Source organism: Pholis gunnellus (genome assembly GCF_910591455.1).
Source record: "Pholis gunnellus genome assembly, chromosome: 8".
Taxonomy (NCBI): domain Eukaryota; kingdom Metazoa; phylum Chordata; class Actinopteri; order Perciformes; family Pholidae; genus Pholis; species Pholis gunnellus.
Window position 1 is genome coordinate 13,543,208 of NC_136534.1, and position 15,731 is coordinate 13,558,938.

At 41.4% G+C, this 15,731-nt stretch overlaps 3 protein-coding genes across 6 annotated transcripts; 2 read left to right on the forward strand and 1 right to left on the reverse strand.

Annotated features, from left to right (window-relative positions):
* Positions 1-39: 39 nt before the first annotated feature.
* On the reverse strand, positions 40-3,470 carry LOC306699848 (uncharacterized protein). Its single transcript, XM_079164617.1, has 2 exons — positions 3,243-3,470; positions 40-2,330 (listed from the first exon to the last, which is right to left on the reverse strand). The coding sequence occupies exon 2, from the start codon at positions 2,295-2,297 to the stop codon at positions 399-401; it is 1,899 nt and encodes a 632-aa protein (XP_079020743.1). The 5' UTR covers positions 2,298-2,330; positions 3,243-3,470; the 3' UTR covers positions 40-398.
* Positions 3,471-3,975: 505 nt separating this feature from the next.
* On the forward strand, positions 3,976-9,192 carry smg9 (SMG9 nonsense mediated mRNA decay factor). Of its 2 annotated transcripts, XM_079164621.1 has the most exons (13): positions 3,976-4,437; positions 4,551-4,625; positions 4,831-5,065; positions 5,221-5,318; positions 5,427-5,539; positions 6,181-6,292; positions 6,503-6,598; positions 6,761-6,846; positions 7,518-7,624; positions 7,707-7,814; positions 8,027-8,152; positions 8,244-8,388; positions 8,712-9,192. In XM_079164621.1, the coding sequence occupies exons 1-13, from the start codon at positions 4,291-4,293 to the stop codon at positions 8,788-8,790; spliced, it is 1,527 nt and encodes a 508-aa protein (XP_079020747.1). In that variant the 5' UTR covers positions 3,976-4,290; the 3' UTR covers positions 8,791-9,192. The 2 variants fall into 2 exon arrangements, with proteins under 2 accessions (XP_079020747.1, XP_079020748.1); XM_079164622.1 differs by lacking the exon at positions 7,707-7,814.
* A 1,394-nt stretch (positions 9,193-10,586) lies between these two features.
* On the forward strand, positions 10,587-15,066 carry LOC306699867 (uncharacterized protein). 3 transcript variants are annotated; one of them, XM_079164643.1, is made up of 9 exons: positions 10,587-10,719; positions 10,855-10,965; positions 13,033-13,233; positions 13,341-13,385; positions 13,474-13,500; positions 13,578-13,625; positions 13,954-14,019; positions 14,130-14,163; positions 14,442-15,066. In XM_079164643.1, exons 3-9 carry the CDS (start codon positions 13,097-13,099, stop codon positions 14,466-14,468), a joined length of 384 nt encoding a protein of 127 aa, XP_079020769.1. In that variant the 5' UTR covers positions 10,587-10,719; positions 10,855-10,965; positions 13,033-13,096; the 3' UTR covers positions 14,469-15,066. The 3 variants fall into 3 exon arrangements, with proteins under 3 accessions (XP_079020769.1, XP_079020771.1, XP_079020770.1); XM_079164645.1 differs by having other exon boundaries at positions 13,581-13,625; XM_079164644.1 differs by lacking the exons at positions 10,587-10,719; positions 10,855-10,965 and adding an exon at positions 11,034-11,725.
* The last annotated feature ends 665 nt before the right edge of the window (positions 15,067-15,731 follow it).

A 15,731-nucleotide genomic window follows, 5' to 3' on the forward strand; every position in this document is an offset into this window, starting at 1 on the left:
TCTAAACTGGATTAACTCTTTCTCTGGAGGATAAACTGGAGTTTTGATGTTTTAATCTAATCCAATACTGGAAACAGTTCCATGTGGGTTAATCTGTGTTGCCAAATGAATATATGAGTAACTTGTTCAACCGTTGTTTATCTGTATCATGTATCATTTGCACGAGGTGAAGACATGTTAGCAAGCATCCAGGACATGCTCATAATTAAAACCCATTAACGATGAATGTATTTGAATGTCTGAATGTGATTTTGCTTTAAATGTTGTCGTTCAAAATTAAACAAAATACTGTAGCGACAATCGTAATGTTGATTTAACCCTTTGTTTTAAACTGTGGTGCACATAGCTAAAGAAAAGTACCTAAAAGTGGAGTAGAAACTAGGGATGTGTCTGCACAGTCATTCCGAGGGCTTCTTCACGCGTTTAGTTTTGGTCCTGTATTTCAGTTGGTGCCATATATAAGCCGAAGGCCTTAAAAAAAGTTGTCCACAGTCGCACGTAAAAGGCATTCTGCACTTCCTCTTAACTTTACGTTTCCATGTACGTCCAGAAAAGGATTTCTTCCGAAGCTTGCCCTTCATGTGCTCAGCAAAGAGTTTGGCTCCGGTGAAAGTCTCCCCGCAGCTGACACAGATGTAACTCACGGTCTCCGCATGCTGAACGCAATGTCGCAGCAGGTGCAGCCGGTGCTTGAAAGCCCGGCCGCACTGGCACTTGTGTGAGCGGTGGCCTCTGTGGAGGTAGCGGTGGCTGATGATGAAGGAGGGCTGCCGTAGGATGGCACCGCACTGCCTGCAGGGGTACGGCGTCTTGGAACGCCAGCCTGTGTTCATGCGTTTCACCAAAGCCACGTCCTGGCTGTCGTTCTCAAACAAGGCCATAATCGTGGGCGTCGGTGGGGTGACGGGGTCGGAGGCTGGAGCTGTGTCAGTGGCACCAGGAAGGACACATAAAGGTGTAGGCGGACGGCTTAAAGACTGGTTCTGTGGACCTCGGGCAGCGTCTTTCCCCGATATAACAGGTGCAGCACGGGACCACATGCATACAGTGGACTGAGACCCTGCATATGTTTGGCCGACATGGCGCTTTCCATTCATGACCTGGTTGACCACAATTGGACTACTGTTGGCTGCTGTGCCAAGGAGACCCGGTGAAACGTTTCTATCAGTCAGCGCCGATGGATTGGTAAGGATGCACACCTTGGTGCTGACCACCGACGTGTGAACTCTGGTGACGTGGTTTAACAAAGTTTTCGCAGAGGTGAAAAAGGATTTGCATATGTTACACGCATGCGGCATTGACTCCGAACAAAAGAGGACCAGAGGTGATTTGGTTCCCTTGGGACACTGGTGGTGACGGTACGAGTTCTCATGAGGGAAAACTTGGCTACAGACTTCACAGGAATACAAAGGCATGTAGTGTTCCTTAACAGCCGCCTCAGTCAGAAAGAGCTTCTTGCACACTGAACACTGATATTTCACCTTTATACCACTACAGTGCAGCAAATGTAGCTTCATCGAGCGAAATGGCCCTCGACCACACGCAGCACACATTAAACTATTAACAGCAGGAAGGTCTACAGGCGGGGTTTTAGAGTGCGAACTATGAGAGGTGTCACTGGAAGAATCGGATGAACTCGAGCCACCGTCTGATTCTGGATCATCTGGACACAAGTCTGCAGATTTAGAGCGCGTCTTATCTTCGTCATCAGATTCGGTGCTCGATGAGTCATCTGCCTTCTTACATTCACTTTCCATGTCAATATCTTTATCGCCTTCAACCACTACACACTCGACACTGTTTTCAGATGTCTCAGCTCTCTCGGGCTTCATCTCAATTCTTTGTCGAAGCCTCAACTCGGACTCTGAGTCACGAGGCACTGACTTTAAAGTGTTTTGCAGTGCAGTCCCGTCAATGGGAAGGTTGTCACTGTTCTCACTCTGATTTACGGGCACAAAAATCAGAGCGGGAGCTATTGGAAATGGCGAGCCAATGCACTGCGTCTCTGCATGCTTGTTCAACTCCCACGAGTTACTGAAATACTGATTGCACTGTTTGCAGAGCGGTGGCAAGTGTACATTATCCAGGTGCATGGAGAGGGACGTCTGGCGTCGGAAAGTAACCTTGCAGATGTGGCAGGTGGCTTTGATATTGTGGCTTTTGTAGTGCAACATCAAGCTTTTTATTTTGCGGAATTTTTTGCCACATTCCCAACATTTCGTCTCCGCGTGTGCATCATCCAACTGCCTTTTTGTGGATACGCACCATTCGTCATCGCTGCTCAAGTCTTCAGACATAAGGAGCTGGTCCGGGTTAAACTTCCGGGTGGTCTGTAATTTTAAGCAGAATGGACAGAATCACTTTAAAAATCCATACGACAGGTTTTATACTTGCATCCCAGAGCAATGATGAAGGCAGACAGCTATTTATTTAGTCATTGTCATTATTACGATCACGATTATTATCATTAATCATAGTAATTATATGTTTGGTTTAGAGCTGAAACAAATCAAATCATGTCATAATTGCTAGCGTGAGTCAATTATCAAACAGAAATTCATTGTCCCCAGAGGATAAACCCCACAAACTTAGTTATCCTCTGAATTTTCATCTAACACCATCCTCGGGTCACTAGCTTGGTTTGTGACGAAATAACTGCAAAATTATCACATTCCCATCGGCCTCAGCTGTACTTTGTTTGTACAGAATTAGCAAATGTTAGCATACTACCACACTAAGGTTGCGTATACCTGCTTAACAACAGCAGCATTGTAAGTGTGAGAATGTTAGCACTGCATGTTAGCATTTAGCTCAAACCCTCCCTGTGTCCAAGTATACAGAAGGTTAGCATGGCTGTTGTTATCATATGTCATTGTTTTTGCCATTGTTGTAGCACTTTAATAACATTGAGTTATAAACAAAAAAGCAATTTGAAGAGGTGACCTCAGGGTGTGGGAAATTGACAGGTTCACAATGTACTTAGTATTTAAAGACTTAACCGTCAATAAATCAAACAAACAATAACGATGCATGATGACAATAATCATTGGTTTCATCTCTTGAGTTTTTACATGACTTCACAATAAACGCTGCCTCGATTACCAGCACAACCCGTTTACACATTGTTTTCTCTTTACAACCGCTCCTACGTGTATAGCTAACGTTAGATATGTTTTACTGTAAGCGGACGGCTGTGTTTGAACAGGAGACCTATATGTTACACTTTACACAACATCACTTACCTCTGTCCACAAGTACAGGACCAGAAACTGCCGCCAGCAGCACAGAGAAAAGGTGAAATAATTTGATGAATCCAAACGATTGGTCCAAGTCAGGAAACTGTTACTGTGCGTTTCTTAAACATGCAAACCACCGGTGTCAACGTTCACTTCCATGTAATGATTAAGCACATTACAAAATAAAGAAAACCCTTCAAATTCCATGTTTGACGAGGAGACACCGTCATGATGTTGATGGCGCCCACTCGCCGAACTCCTCCATATCCGGTTAAAGCAGGAAGAGGAACGCCTACACTTCCCAGAATGCAACAGAATGTTGAATATTTCTACAAACTTCGGGGGAAACTCGCTTTCCATACCGTACATCACTATTACTATGATCCAATTAAATGAAAACATTCTGGCGAGTTCAACCTGACAATATTTAAGACGCTTTTGAATTTAATTGAACCAACATGTTTTGTTTTAATTGGAGCAATGCATATGCTCAATATTTGTATAGTAATATTTGAAGTTTACGAGTTATGAAACCCAACGTAACATAATTTGATTATTATTGTTAATGTATGTTACTTTCTTTAATTCAAGCACACAAACAAGTAGCTGAAGAAGGATAAACAATTGGATGTCAGTAAAATATACAGTAAAGAGAGCCCACGGATCCAAAAACTGGCGGAACTACTAATATCATTGTTTCACGACGACTTAATTTACCAGACGGACGAGGTTTGTTTGATTGGTTACCATTGCAGGCGGGTGGAGTTTATTTCAGTACCGTAACGTTTAACGCTGTGTTTTGAAACTAGCGCAGTGCATCCGCAGAAAGCTTTAGCTAACTCTACTTTATTATACACGTTAACGATGTCACCATTAAATACATCTAAACGTCATCGACAGTAATGGTTACAGGATTGCTAGCTTAGAGTAGATTCTTGTTTCGAAGATCTTTGAGTATCTTTAGCTCGCCTCTGCTTGGACTTGGGTTGCTATCGTTAGCTAGCTTACTGTTGTCATCGGTTGTGTTGTTGTAGTGACTCGAGTGAGCAGCGACATGTCGGAGTCCGGTCACAGTCAGCCCGGGATGTACGGGCAGGGACGCCGGAGGAGGCGACGCCGGGGAGACAGAGATGCAGGACCTCCGGGGCAAAATCTGTCCGGTCCCAGTCGGGATCGAGAATATCAACCGAGGGAACGCAGGGTAACGTTAAGCTAGACTACAAACACATACTGGAATAATGAATTCTGCGTTGTTGTGACTGCTGGTTTGGTTCCTGCACAAGAACAGTGACTCACTTCAATTTGTCTGTGCAGGATGGGAGCGAGGATCCACCAGGACCACTCATTCAGAAGACCCCCATCATTCTTGCAAAGCCCCCCGGGGAAAGGGTATGTTAAGTAATCCAAGATACTAAACTCATCAAACACATACAATCATAATGACATCAGAACATTTGGATTTGTCTAGGTAGTAGTACTGTTTGAAGGGTTGCCATATTAACCACAAAGTACAAATACACTTTAGCACATGTACGGTATTTATACTTTACTCATGCAATCTATCGACCTGTGCTGTTGTTGGATCCTTTACCAGGCCAAGTCCTCACAGAATGCACCTGTCAGTGGAGCTCCAGTCCTGGAGAAGCCCATCATGCTAATGAAAGCCAGGGATGATGGAGGGAAGCTGGGTACCCCTCCAGATGCGGCAGCTCCACCCTCTGGTCCTGGGCCCTCCAAGATGGAGAGGGAGGGGCAGCGACCCACCCAGCCTGTATACCAGATCCAAAACAGAGGAATGGGTGCTTCTGCATCGAGCAGCGCTGTGGACCGTGAGCTCTTGTAGATTTCACAAAAATATCTTCTTTTTTTCCTGACTGTAAATGTCAGAAACTGTGATGTTTTGACTACTTGGATGCACTCAATAAGGCCAAATTACACCCGCGTAGAAAAGAGAAGTAAATCTTTATTTTCATGTGACTTCCAGCCATGGTAGGCCAGTCTAAACTCCTCCCTCCTGAGAAGATGAAGCACAGCATTAAGCTCGTGGATGACCAGATGAATTGGTGTGACAGTGCCATGGAGGTGAATTTAGTTTATTGTGGAATTATTGTATTGAAGGATGTGTTCATATTTTCAATATAATGCACTGTATGTACTCAAAGGAAGTTCTGTGTTCAACATGTGTTGCAGTATCTGAGGGACCAGACCGATATGTTGGTGGTGGGAGTCATTGGCCTGCAGGGAAGTGGGAAATCTACAATCATGTCACTGTTGTCTGCCAACACTCCTGAGGAAGATCAAAGGTGAGGTTGATTGTAACACCAACAATAAGTTCAAGCTTGTAAACTGCTTGGTTATATGCATTTGTTCCATTTATTGATAGAAAACAGAATAGTGGCTAAAAGGGAAGTTGAACCATGAAGGAGTCCACAGTTAAAGGATGCTGACACAAGGATGAGGCTTTCCCCTAATGAAAGAAAATATCATCTAGTATTTAAGAGGAATTTTAAACAATGCAGTATTCTTTGTCAGATGCCAGTTTAGTGTATGAGGTCAGTGTCGGAACATGGTCACCCGTTGAAAATGTGATAGTATGTTGCTGTACAAGTTTCACCATCGAGTGCATTTTAAAGCTACACTTAAAAAGTGAAGGTACTCTTTCTGAACACACATAGTAAACAAATCTACTTCTGCAGAGTCTAGTGGAGTATTTCTGCTAATCCTATATTATATATTTTTATCGGTTCAGTGTGATAATGTCCACACACCAGACAATCTTATGATCAAATACTGTTTGTTTCGAGAAAATAGTATGAGCTAAATTGCTGATTCAGACCTTTACATCCTTTCTATGCTTTTTTTTTAAATTGCAGTTGTAAATCTTTTCTTTAAGCTTAACCAGTGCAGACATTTTAAATGATGGAATGCATGTTTGTTTGCTCAGGGGCTACGTATTCAGAGCCCAGACTCAAGAAATCAAGGAAAGAGGAGGAAACCAGAGTACAGGCATTGATTTCTTCATCACACAGGAGAGAGTCATCTTCTTGGATACACAGGTATGAATGTAGTATTGTAGATGCAGTTTCTCTTCCTTTTCCTGTAGTATTTATTAATTTGCTGTCGGTGTGTTGAGTGTAAGCAAGTCATGAACTGTGTAAATTGAAATGTCACCTTGGAATAGAAAGTAGTTACGGTTAGCTTGAAACGCTGTGTTTGGTTGAGGGCTGATGAGCTGTGTGTGTGAATGCCTTTATTTGTTTCTTCAGCCGATGCTCAGCCCATCTATTCTCGACCACCTCATCAACAACGATCGGAAGTTGCCTCCAGAGTACAACCTCCCTCACACATACGTTGAGATGCAGGTCAGTGGCTGGCCTGCAGATGGCAGCAGGTGAAAACACCAGTTGTTTATGTGAGCACTGGTGCTTCACCTCTAGGGACCAATACACACCCTTTAGTCCTCTGATTCATCGTTTAATGACGCATGTGACCACATTAGCACTCTGTGTATAATCTGTCAACAGTCTCTTCAGATCGCTGCCTTCCTGTTCACAGTGTGCCATGTTGTCATTGTGGTTCAAGACTGGTTCACTGACTTAAACCTCTACAGGTTGGTACTTGCTAATCTGTAATGGCTCTTGGTTATACTGCCAAGATTCACGGGACAAAAAAAAGAGGGTAGCTCTCAAATCCCCATCCTACCTCAGGAATGTTGAGCATTTCATCTTGTATCTTGAGAGGATATTTGTCTTCTGCTTTCTCATGAGCTCAATAATATTTATCTCTCAGTTGGTCTTGTTGACAACAAATGCAGGCAAAACCAGACCTGTTGAAAATGTACCAGTCTAACCGACACATATTCATCTTGTCCAATACAATATTATCTGTTCAAGATGCCCACACGAAGTTCTAATCCTTAATTTGAATAACTGTAGCCTCACTGTAGGACACTTTCCCTGTGTATCCCTTTTCCTCGTTTGATTTTTAAAAGTTTAACTCTGTAGTTGAAAGCACTAGCTGTAATCAGCTTAGTGGTAGCTACTGTAGAAGGTAGACGACACTAGCCTTGAAAGTACAGAAATTAATTTAAACCAAATGTAACAACTTGTATATCTTAAGAAGTTAAGGAATTAAAGGATAGTTTTTTAAATGTATCTAAACTATATTCATATGCCCATACATGTATTGAAACATTGCTAATCACCCATCAAATGCAGCCATTGTCTCATGAATGCAGATGTTGGAATAAATCAGGAAGTTGAAAGTTATGTTTGTGGGTAGGTTTCTTCAAACCGCTGAGATGTTGAAACCCTCCACTCCGTCTGCAAGCCACGACAGCGCTGGCTCTTCAGGCTCTGACGATGGAGCCGAGTACTATCCTCACATAGGTGACTTTTTAATACAGAAACACACAATCTCACACACATCAACCAGGTTTAATGAGCTTTTTAAAATGTCTCCCTCCTCCAGTGTTCCTCCAGAATAAAGCCAGACGTGATGATTTCTGCCCAAGGAATCTAAAAAACATGTATATGGTTGTGGACAAATTAATGGCCCACTCCCATCTCAAGTACAAAGGTTAAAAACTGCAAGAATATCATCTTCATACATAAACATATAGTCTGTTCATTCTGTGGCTGTTTTTAAGAGCTAACCTTGTTTAGTGCTATGTTATTGTTCAACCAACAATACCACTGTGATTAGAATTTGTTTTAGAGCTTTGATGAACAAAATAGATGCTCCATGATGCCTCACCTGCACTCATCCCATAATACATGGTTTGCTTTTAGGTACATTGTCCATGCTAGACTGCAACATATTTCCTGGTCTGGAGCAGGACTATCTGGCAACTGAAGTCAACATGTTCCTCCTTCCTATGCAGGAGAATGATGGGGAGGATAATCTGACTAAAGCAGGTTAGAGAGAATGTCTCTTCACATAAGGCAGAACTCACTTGTTGTCCTGTATATTGTGTAAAATGTGAGTTCATCTTTGTACCGTGTTTAGGGACGGGAACATACCCGCTCTTCTCTCTGCTCCCGGGGTACAGAGGACATCCTGCCTTCTCAACCGTGGTTTCAAAACTCCGCAGCCAAATATTGGCTATGCCCCGCTGTCAGCTGTCACACACCATCCTCACTGAGAAGAACTGGTAAACACCACATTCCTCAATGAAAAATACAAGAAATTGATTTTCTGTATACAAAATTAGCATATATTTTTAAATAGGTGCACGATATGATCTAAAAGGGTTGAAAGGGCATTTTCATGATCTCATCTTTAAGGATAGTGCTCTTTTTAGTTGCAAATACAACATTTATGATAAAGTAGGTTTGTGGGCGAGCTTGTGGCAAAGACGCATACTGCATAAACTGCTCCTCTACTATACACATCAGTTAACAAAACATCGGAACACATCCGTTTCATCAGGTGAATACAATTTGGGGTCTGTATAAATGTGTTGTGTTTTTACAGGTTTCACTATGCAGCTCGTATCTGGGATGGGGTGAAGAAGTCCTCGGCCCTCTCGGAGTACAGCCGCCTGCTCTGCTAACACCTTGGTTTAACTGCTGTTGTATACAATAGCAGTTGCAAGCTGTTATGGCTGATAATCAGGTCACTTAAAAAAGAATGTGGCTGTGAAAGTGGAGACCGTCGTTTGCACCCTACAGGAGGGACAAGAGAAACTGGAAGCCCGGTCAGTGGTGAAGAGTCAGATATTAAAGCAGGACACCTTCTGGAGACTTTGGTGGGAACGAAAAGCTGAGAACTTTTGGCGCTCAGTGTCAGAAAGTTGTGTATCTGCCATGTTGAAACGACACAGCTGCAGCCTGCACACCAGTGGTGAGCGGGAGAAAAAGAAAACCAGTTACACATCTCTGCATATGATCGAACAAGACGACCGCTGAGATGTTGAAACCCTCCACTCCGTCTGCAAGCCATGACAGAAATAAAAGGAAACAATATTTTGCCTCTGGGTCATTTTTATTGCACTTTTCTTATGTCAGTCTCCAATAATGTATTAGTTTAAAACCTTTTACAATACGAAGTCTATGACCTCTATAGTCTATCTACATCCTTATGTCGCTTTCGTTTCCCCTGAAAGAACACACCCACCTCAATGTGCCTGTTTGATCTTGATTTTTTTAAGAAATGAAACTCAAGTGTTGGTGGGAAACCACTTGTTGAGCAAACTACATGCAGTTAAGAGGTTGCATTAGGTTTCCATGGTACACTTTTCTACACAGCTTTGCAAATTAGTTACTATAATAGCCCAACAGATTAAAATAGGTATGCATACTGTATATCTTTCCCAAATAAAGTAAGGGTTATGCATGTTGACCTACCTCAAATAAAACGTATTTACATATTAAAGGCTGAGCTCAAAACCAGCCTCTTCCATTTGACAGTCAAATACATTTATTTGCCTTTGTTGGGGAGCTGAGGTCATCTGAGACATCTCTCAGAACTAAATTAATGACAAACTATGGTGCTTCTAAAACCAAGTTTGCATTGTTAAACTCATCTCTTGTCTCGTTCCTCGTTGTCAGAGTGGAATTCAAAATCGCCACGACAATTTCTACTGCAGAGAGGGACAATGCTCAGAGACATTTATTGTATCATCATTCAGGAATATTGTGATGTTTAAACGTCAAGGTAATCTAACTGGACACGATAAAAGTAAATACATTTACTTTTATCGCGTCCAGTGGTTCTTTTTCTGCGGCACTAATATAAAACAGTCATGTTCAGACAGCAGCAGTTAACCAATACAGCCAAAGTTGTACAAAAAGCAAATGATCAAAATACAGTCACCACTTTACATCCAAATGACCTGTGTTACTTTGAAATAAAGGGCCAGCATGTGAAAACAGTCAGTATCTGCCATCGTGCAGTCACCTGATAAAAGAATTGGAAATGCTCCTAAAATGTTAATACGCTGTAATTAACAGAGAACATTTTTCCCACCTTTCATAATTGCAGTGTGGCAGTTCCTCGCATGACACAACCGTGTAAACATGCACTGAGATGTATTGACGATGGCGTTTGCTGTCCTTGTGTACACATAATTACACTGGGTGGATCACGGATGTTCTATGAGAGATGTGTGTTCATATATTATGTGTACAAACAGAGTGAAAGTCTTTCACTTTGTATTTTATTGGTCCTTCAGTAAGTCGGTCTTTCTACGTATGGATACTCTGTGCTATAGCTCTTCCCTCTTGCACTACTGTTCACATCTGTCAAAATGTTGTAAACTTAAAAAACTAAACTAAACATGAGTTTCAATTCAAGTGAATTTACAAGACTTCTTTTTTTTCACTGTCAAAGCAGCAAAGAAGGAGTGGTGTGAGGATGAGGACAACCCCTTCTCAGAAGAACTACTTATAGCCGTAACAGATCAGACTGAAACTCGTTGTATCCCGCCATCACAAAATGCATCTCCTGACTCTGATCTGTGGCATTGTGCTTCTCTCTAAAGGCAAGTTTATGTTATGTTTTTGACAGGGACATTTTTAAGAGATGGAGGATCTTCATTTTTTTTTTTATATATCTGTATTTTATATTTACCTTTACAAATGCTATTTTTACATATCTGAAAATTGTGTTTCCACAGCCCACACCCTGAAATGTTATGAGTGTCCACCGGGACTCTCAGGAACCTGCCGAGACAAAGTAATAGAATGCCCTTTGTCAGGTCAACAGTGTACAACTACAGGACATTAAGGTGTGTGTGTTCTTTCAGGGGAAACGAAAGCCATATAACAATGATGTAGATAGACTATAGAGCAGGCATGTCCAAAGTCCGGCCCGCGGGCCAATCACGGCCCGAGGTCAGATTTTATACGGCCCGCGCCTTCTGTCTTAAAATGCATTATTTATGGCCCGCCAGCACAGTCAAAACAGAATGAATAAATCATACAAATTCAACATGCAATTCCTCTTTTCACCTCATGGTGGCAGCACCACTTTGTAACTGTAACTTTTTTTAATTGTCTCTGACCCTTCAACTGTCATGGCTACGGCAAGTAAAATAAGGAAAGTCGATACCGAGGGCCGCCGCTTTCATATTTTTTCACCGAAAAAAAAACCCCTCCGTTACAGTTCAGACTTGCTCGGTTAAGGATAACGTCCACTGCATGCGGAACTTTGTTTGTTAACATGCGTCATTATCGCGATTTAGGAGGAAAAAAAACGTAACGCGATGAAACATGCCCGGTTCAGTTCACGCGGTCACTCATTAACGTTAAACCGGAACACCGGCGGATCTGTTGGCAGGTTGTTTTTTTTTAACTCAAAGTAGAATGAGGATGATTTCGTGGTGACAATAACTTTTAAGACCACGATGATGAGGCCCAGATACTGATGAGATGATGAGGTCAAAGAACTTCAGGGAGAGGACGCTGTTTGTGTAGCGCAGCTTGATGCAGGGCTGAGATGTGAAGGAGCTGGGCCTGGATAAAGGTGGAGGTCTACTCTAAACAGACGTGAGTACAGCTTACTGCTGTCGCAGTGTTTTAGAAATATTGATAAGGCAGGGTATGCTAAATGCTGCCTCTGCTCCAAGGAGATGAACTACAGTAACAAGGGCTCACGTGCCCTCTCATCACACTCCCAGACACTGTTCACTGTGATGACCACAGCCAGGGTACTTCCGGTCCCAACAGGGCCCTGAAGTAATGATAGAGAGGGTTAAGGTGCCTGTATCTTCATTTCAGCAGGTTGCTATTGCAGAGGTGTGTATAGATCACAGCTATTACTTTACTCTTCATTCTAATTTAAATAATTGAACTGGATTGAATGCATATTATTTGCAAATAGAAGATAGGCCACAATTCTAACAGCTTTACAGTAACAGTGGAAGTTAATACAGTAACGGGGTTCAATGAAAACTAATCACTTTATTTGTACAGTCGATGGTTCTCGCTACTCTTGCTATCTTTGTTTTTAAATGACAAACTTTTGAAAATGAGACCTCGTTCTCAATGGATTTTGTCTACTTAAAAGGTTAATAATAATAATAATAGATTGAAAAAACTATCCAGCTGTTCAACCAGAGCTAAAATACTGATTAATAACTGAATAATAAATTAGTTTTTTGCTTAAAGTAAATGTGTTATTACTTAATTTTCTTGCTCCATTTTAAAGATCATATTTAAAATAAAATTATCCTTGCTGTGTCATTGAAAATATAATTATTAAATAATAGTGTATGTATAGGCAACTTGTATTGTTTAAAATAATGTCAGCAGGGACTGTTGGCCCTTGGTCATCTTCACATTATCAAATCTGGCCCTCTTTGAAAAAAGTTTGGACACCCCTGCCCTACAGGTAAAGAGTGAGTACAAATAATGATAATCTGTATTTTAACAAGCCAATAGCCTTTAAAGCAGTCATATGCCAGAACTGCCCTGCATCACCAACAAAGTCTGCAATAGAACTGACATTTATTTCATAAAAATGTAATTGACTGGTCTCATTTTGCCAGCCCTCTCTTAATGTGGAAGTGTCTATTTTTGTCGCTCTTTCTTCAAAAAATGAAATACAACTATAAAATAATTTCCCAATGTGAGCTTGTTTAGAAAGAGAGTTCCCAGAATGGGATGTCAGAAAACGGTGAAAGGAAAGAAATTACATTTCCGTTACACTAAATTGTTTAATACTTTTAATTCTTCATCTTCCTCCTGCCTCCAAAAATCATTCAAATGAAACATTGTGAGTGGAAATACCACTCATTTCTTGAGCTGCTTTTAAAAACTTCCAACTGTGCTTTAAATGCTTCCTCTTTCTACAGGAAACATGCTCTCTCGCGGCTGGTCCTTCACCACCCCCGGCAGCATCACTGGCATTAAAGGCTCATGTATCATCATCCGGCAGACGACCTCCACCATCACTTTCATGGCTGCTGGAGGAGATGGGGCCAAAAGCCTCACCTGTACTGCCATCTGGTGGCGGGGCAAGCAGCAAGCCAACACAGTCCAGCTGACTGTGAAGGGTGAGAGCCATGAAATACATCCTTTTGTTGGTCTCATATCAAGATAAGATCGTGGATGTGCTGTAATCAGTTTACCTAAAATATTTTCTACTTAACGAAATGTCCAGGAGAAACCCTGACGACAGGGAGAGACCTCCAAGGCCAGAAAAACGGTGTGTAAGCAGACTGCTTGCTTAACAAACTGGACAAAATACAGTCGACCTAATACTGACACGCATTAACACTGTTATTTCCATACAGGGGGTCCATTTGGAGACGATTTTCCCGGTAAGAATATCTAAGAATAATCAATCACATTGAATCCCCCGTTTAGTGCCTTGTGTTTACATTTCTTCTCTTTTCAGTAGAGCAGAAGATCGCCATGTTGAGTTGAAAGATCTGAGGGAACCCAGGTAGGTGTTTTTTAGATTTCTTTTTAGATTTTACCATTCTCACTATTTCAAACTGTTTAATATTTAATTCTATTTTCAAACTTCTGTTATAATAATCAATTGTAGGAATAGAACTTCCATTCCTACGGTATTTCTTCCATTAAATACCGTTTGAAAAAAAATCAATTAATATGAATATATTTATTAACCTCGTAGAAACCAAGGTAACACTGTGAACCTCAGTGTTGACTATTTGTAAGTGTTTATCGATGTTGCTCTACTACATCACACAGCCCTATTAGGAACCAGACAAACACTGATCTTGTGCGATTCCCTCCTCCTCCCGTAGAAACAACACCACCACTGTAAACTGTGACACTCAACTCTTCAAACAGCGCTTTCCATCCCCGAAGGAGTGAGTTTTACAAACACAGCTATTCCTATCTCTTTTAAATGTCATACCACTGTGTCTCAGATATTTGTCCATTAATTATCTGCTTCCTCTCATATTTCTGTTTGCTCTAGTAACCGGAGACCTCCCCACTCTGTCAGGCCGGAGGTTAGTACTGCTGTGGTGAACAGTGAAGTCATTGCTACTTATTTCTGACAAAGAGTAGGTTATGTCACGTGTCCTGACTAACCATTTGGAAAAAGGCATCGAACAATAAAGGATGCCCTGCTTATGGTAGCCTGCTTTTGGGCTGTGGGCCAGAGGATGTGAGAAAGCATCATTTAATGGAAAGCACCCAGGATTCACCATATCAACATCCCAAGTGCTTGTCTCACCAGAAACAGAACTATTGTAACTCATTCTAATTTTCCTCAAATTTGTTACAGGATTTCCATGTGTACGGCAACTATTGAGTTCTTCAAGACATCTCGGAATCATCACATGCTTCCAGGACGTGTTGCTGTTTATTATTTTACAATCATACACATACTGCACAGTACATGTTTGCATGTGCAGGGAAGTGATGTGTGTCTTGCATTTAAACTTGCTTTATGTAAAGGTGCAATGTGTAAGATACGGCCGGAATTTTGGGAAACAATTTAAAGCCCCGTCCTGTCTTCTTATACCACTTGTTCCTCAGTAGGTGATAGTGAGTCACTGTGGCATCTGCCATCAGTCTGGAGGACAAATAAGTAGTGCTTCCCCGGGGGCTTGTCAATAATACATGCATGGTCTGTGTACTATTTCATTTTTTTTTATATATATATATTGTTTATTGGATTAAATCCAAAGTCGCACAGCAGTTTAGTAGAATTGTGTGTATTCTTGTCCTGCTGTTAGTTGGTATTATGGGCTTGTTTGTTGTATTTAACTCATTTATATCGTATGGATTTAGCAGCAGAGGGGAAATGCTGCCCCCTCTTTCTTTGGAGCATGTGACAAGAGATTACACAGTGCACCTTTAAAGAATGCATATCAGCTGTCAAATATAATAATAAATTAAAAAAAATCTTTTAATTTGACTACATTGTTTGTCTTGAGCATATTCCACTGTAATTTGATTGAGAGAGAGAGAGAGAGAGAGAGACTGACTAAAGGGCATCTACATTTCTGCCAGGTAGGTCCACCCACTCCAATATGACTGTGACAAATAGACTTGAAGTGTAAAACGCAATTGTGATTATATTCATTCAATCAAACATACAGCAGTGCTCGTTACAGACACACTTGACAGAGATCTGCACTCTGTTGAGTGAACTTCTCTAGTTTTTCTCCTGCTGTCTGATCAAGTGGCCAAACAGGAAGTTGCAAACCCTAAAAGCGCGTTAACAGCCTCTTCAGTCTTCACATGTCCTGCCAGTTATATACAACCTTTGACTTTATGACTTATATTAAACTTTATACCTAATGGCTGGCTTAATAACTGTTTGCTATCTGACTCATGGTGAGATACCACAGACTCACTAAAAGGAACTCAGTAACGAACACCCATAAAACACAAGAGAGATTGGATTTTCTTCAGCTCACGCAGGTTTATTTGCATTTATTTGCATTATTTGTACAAGTAAACCGAGCTGTCTGGAATCAACTGACCAAAACAAAGAAATGTATTTTACTTTATACCCTCGTTACCCCCCTTCATGATCTTCATATCTGCCCACACATCCGCTCTCAAC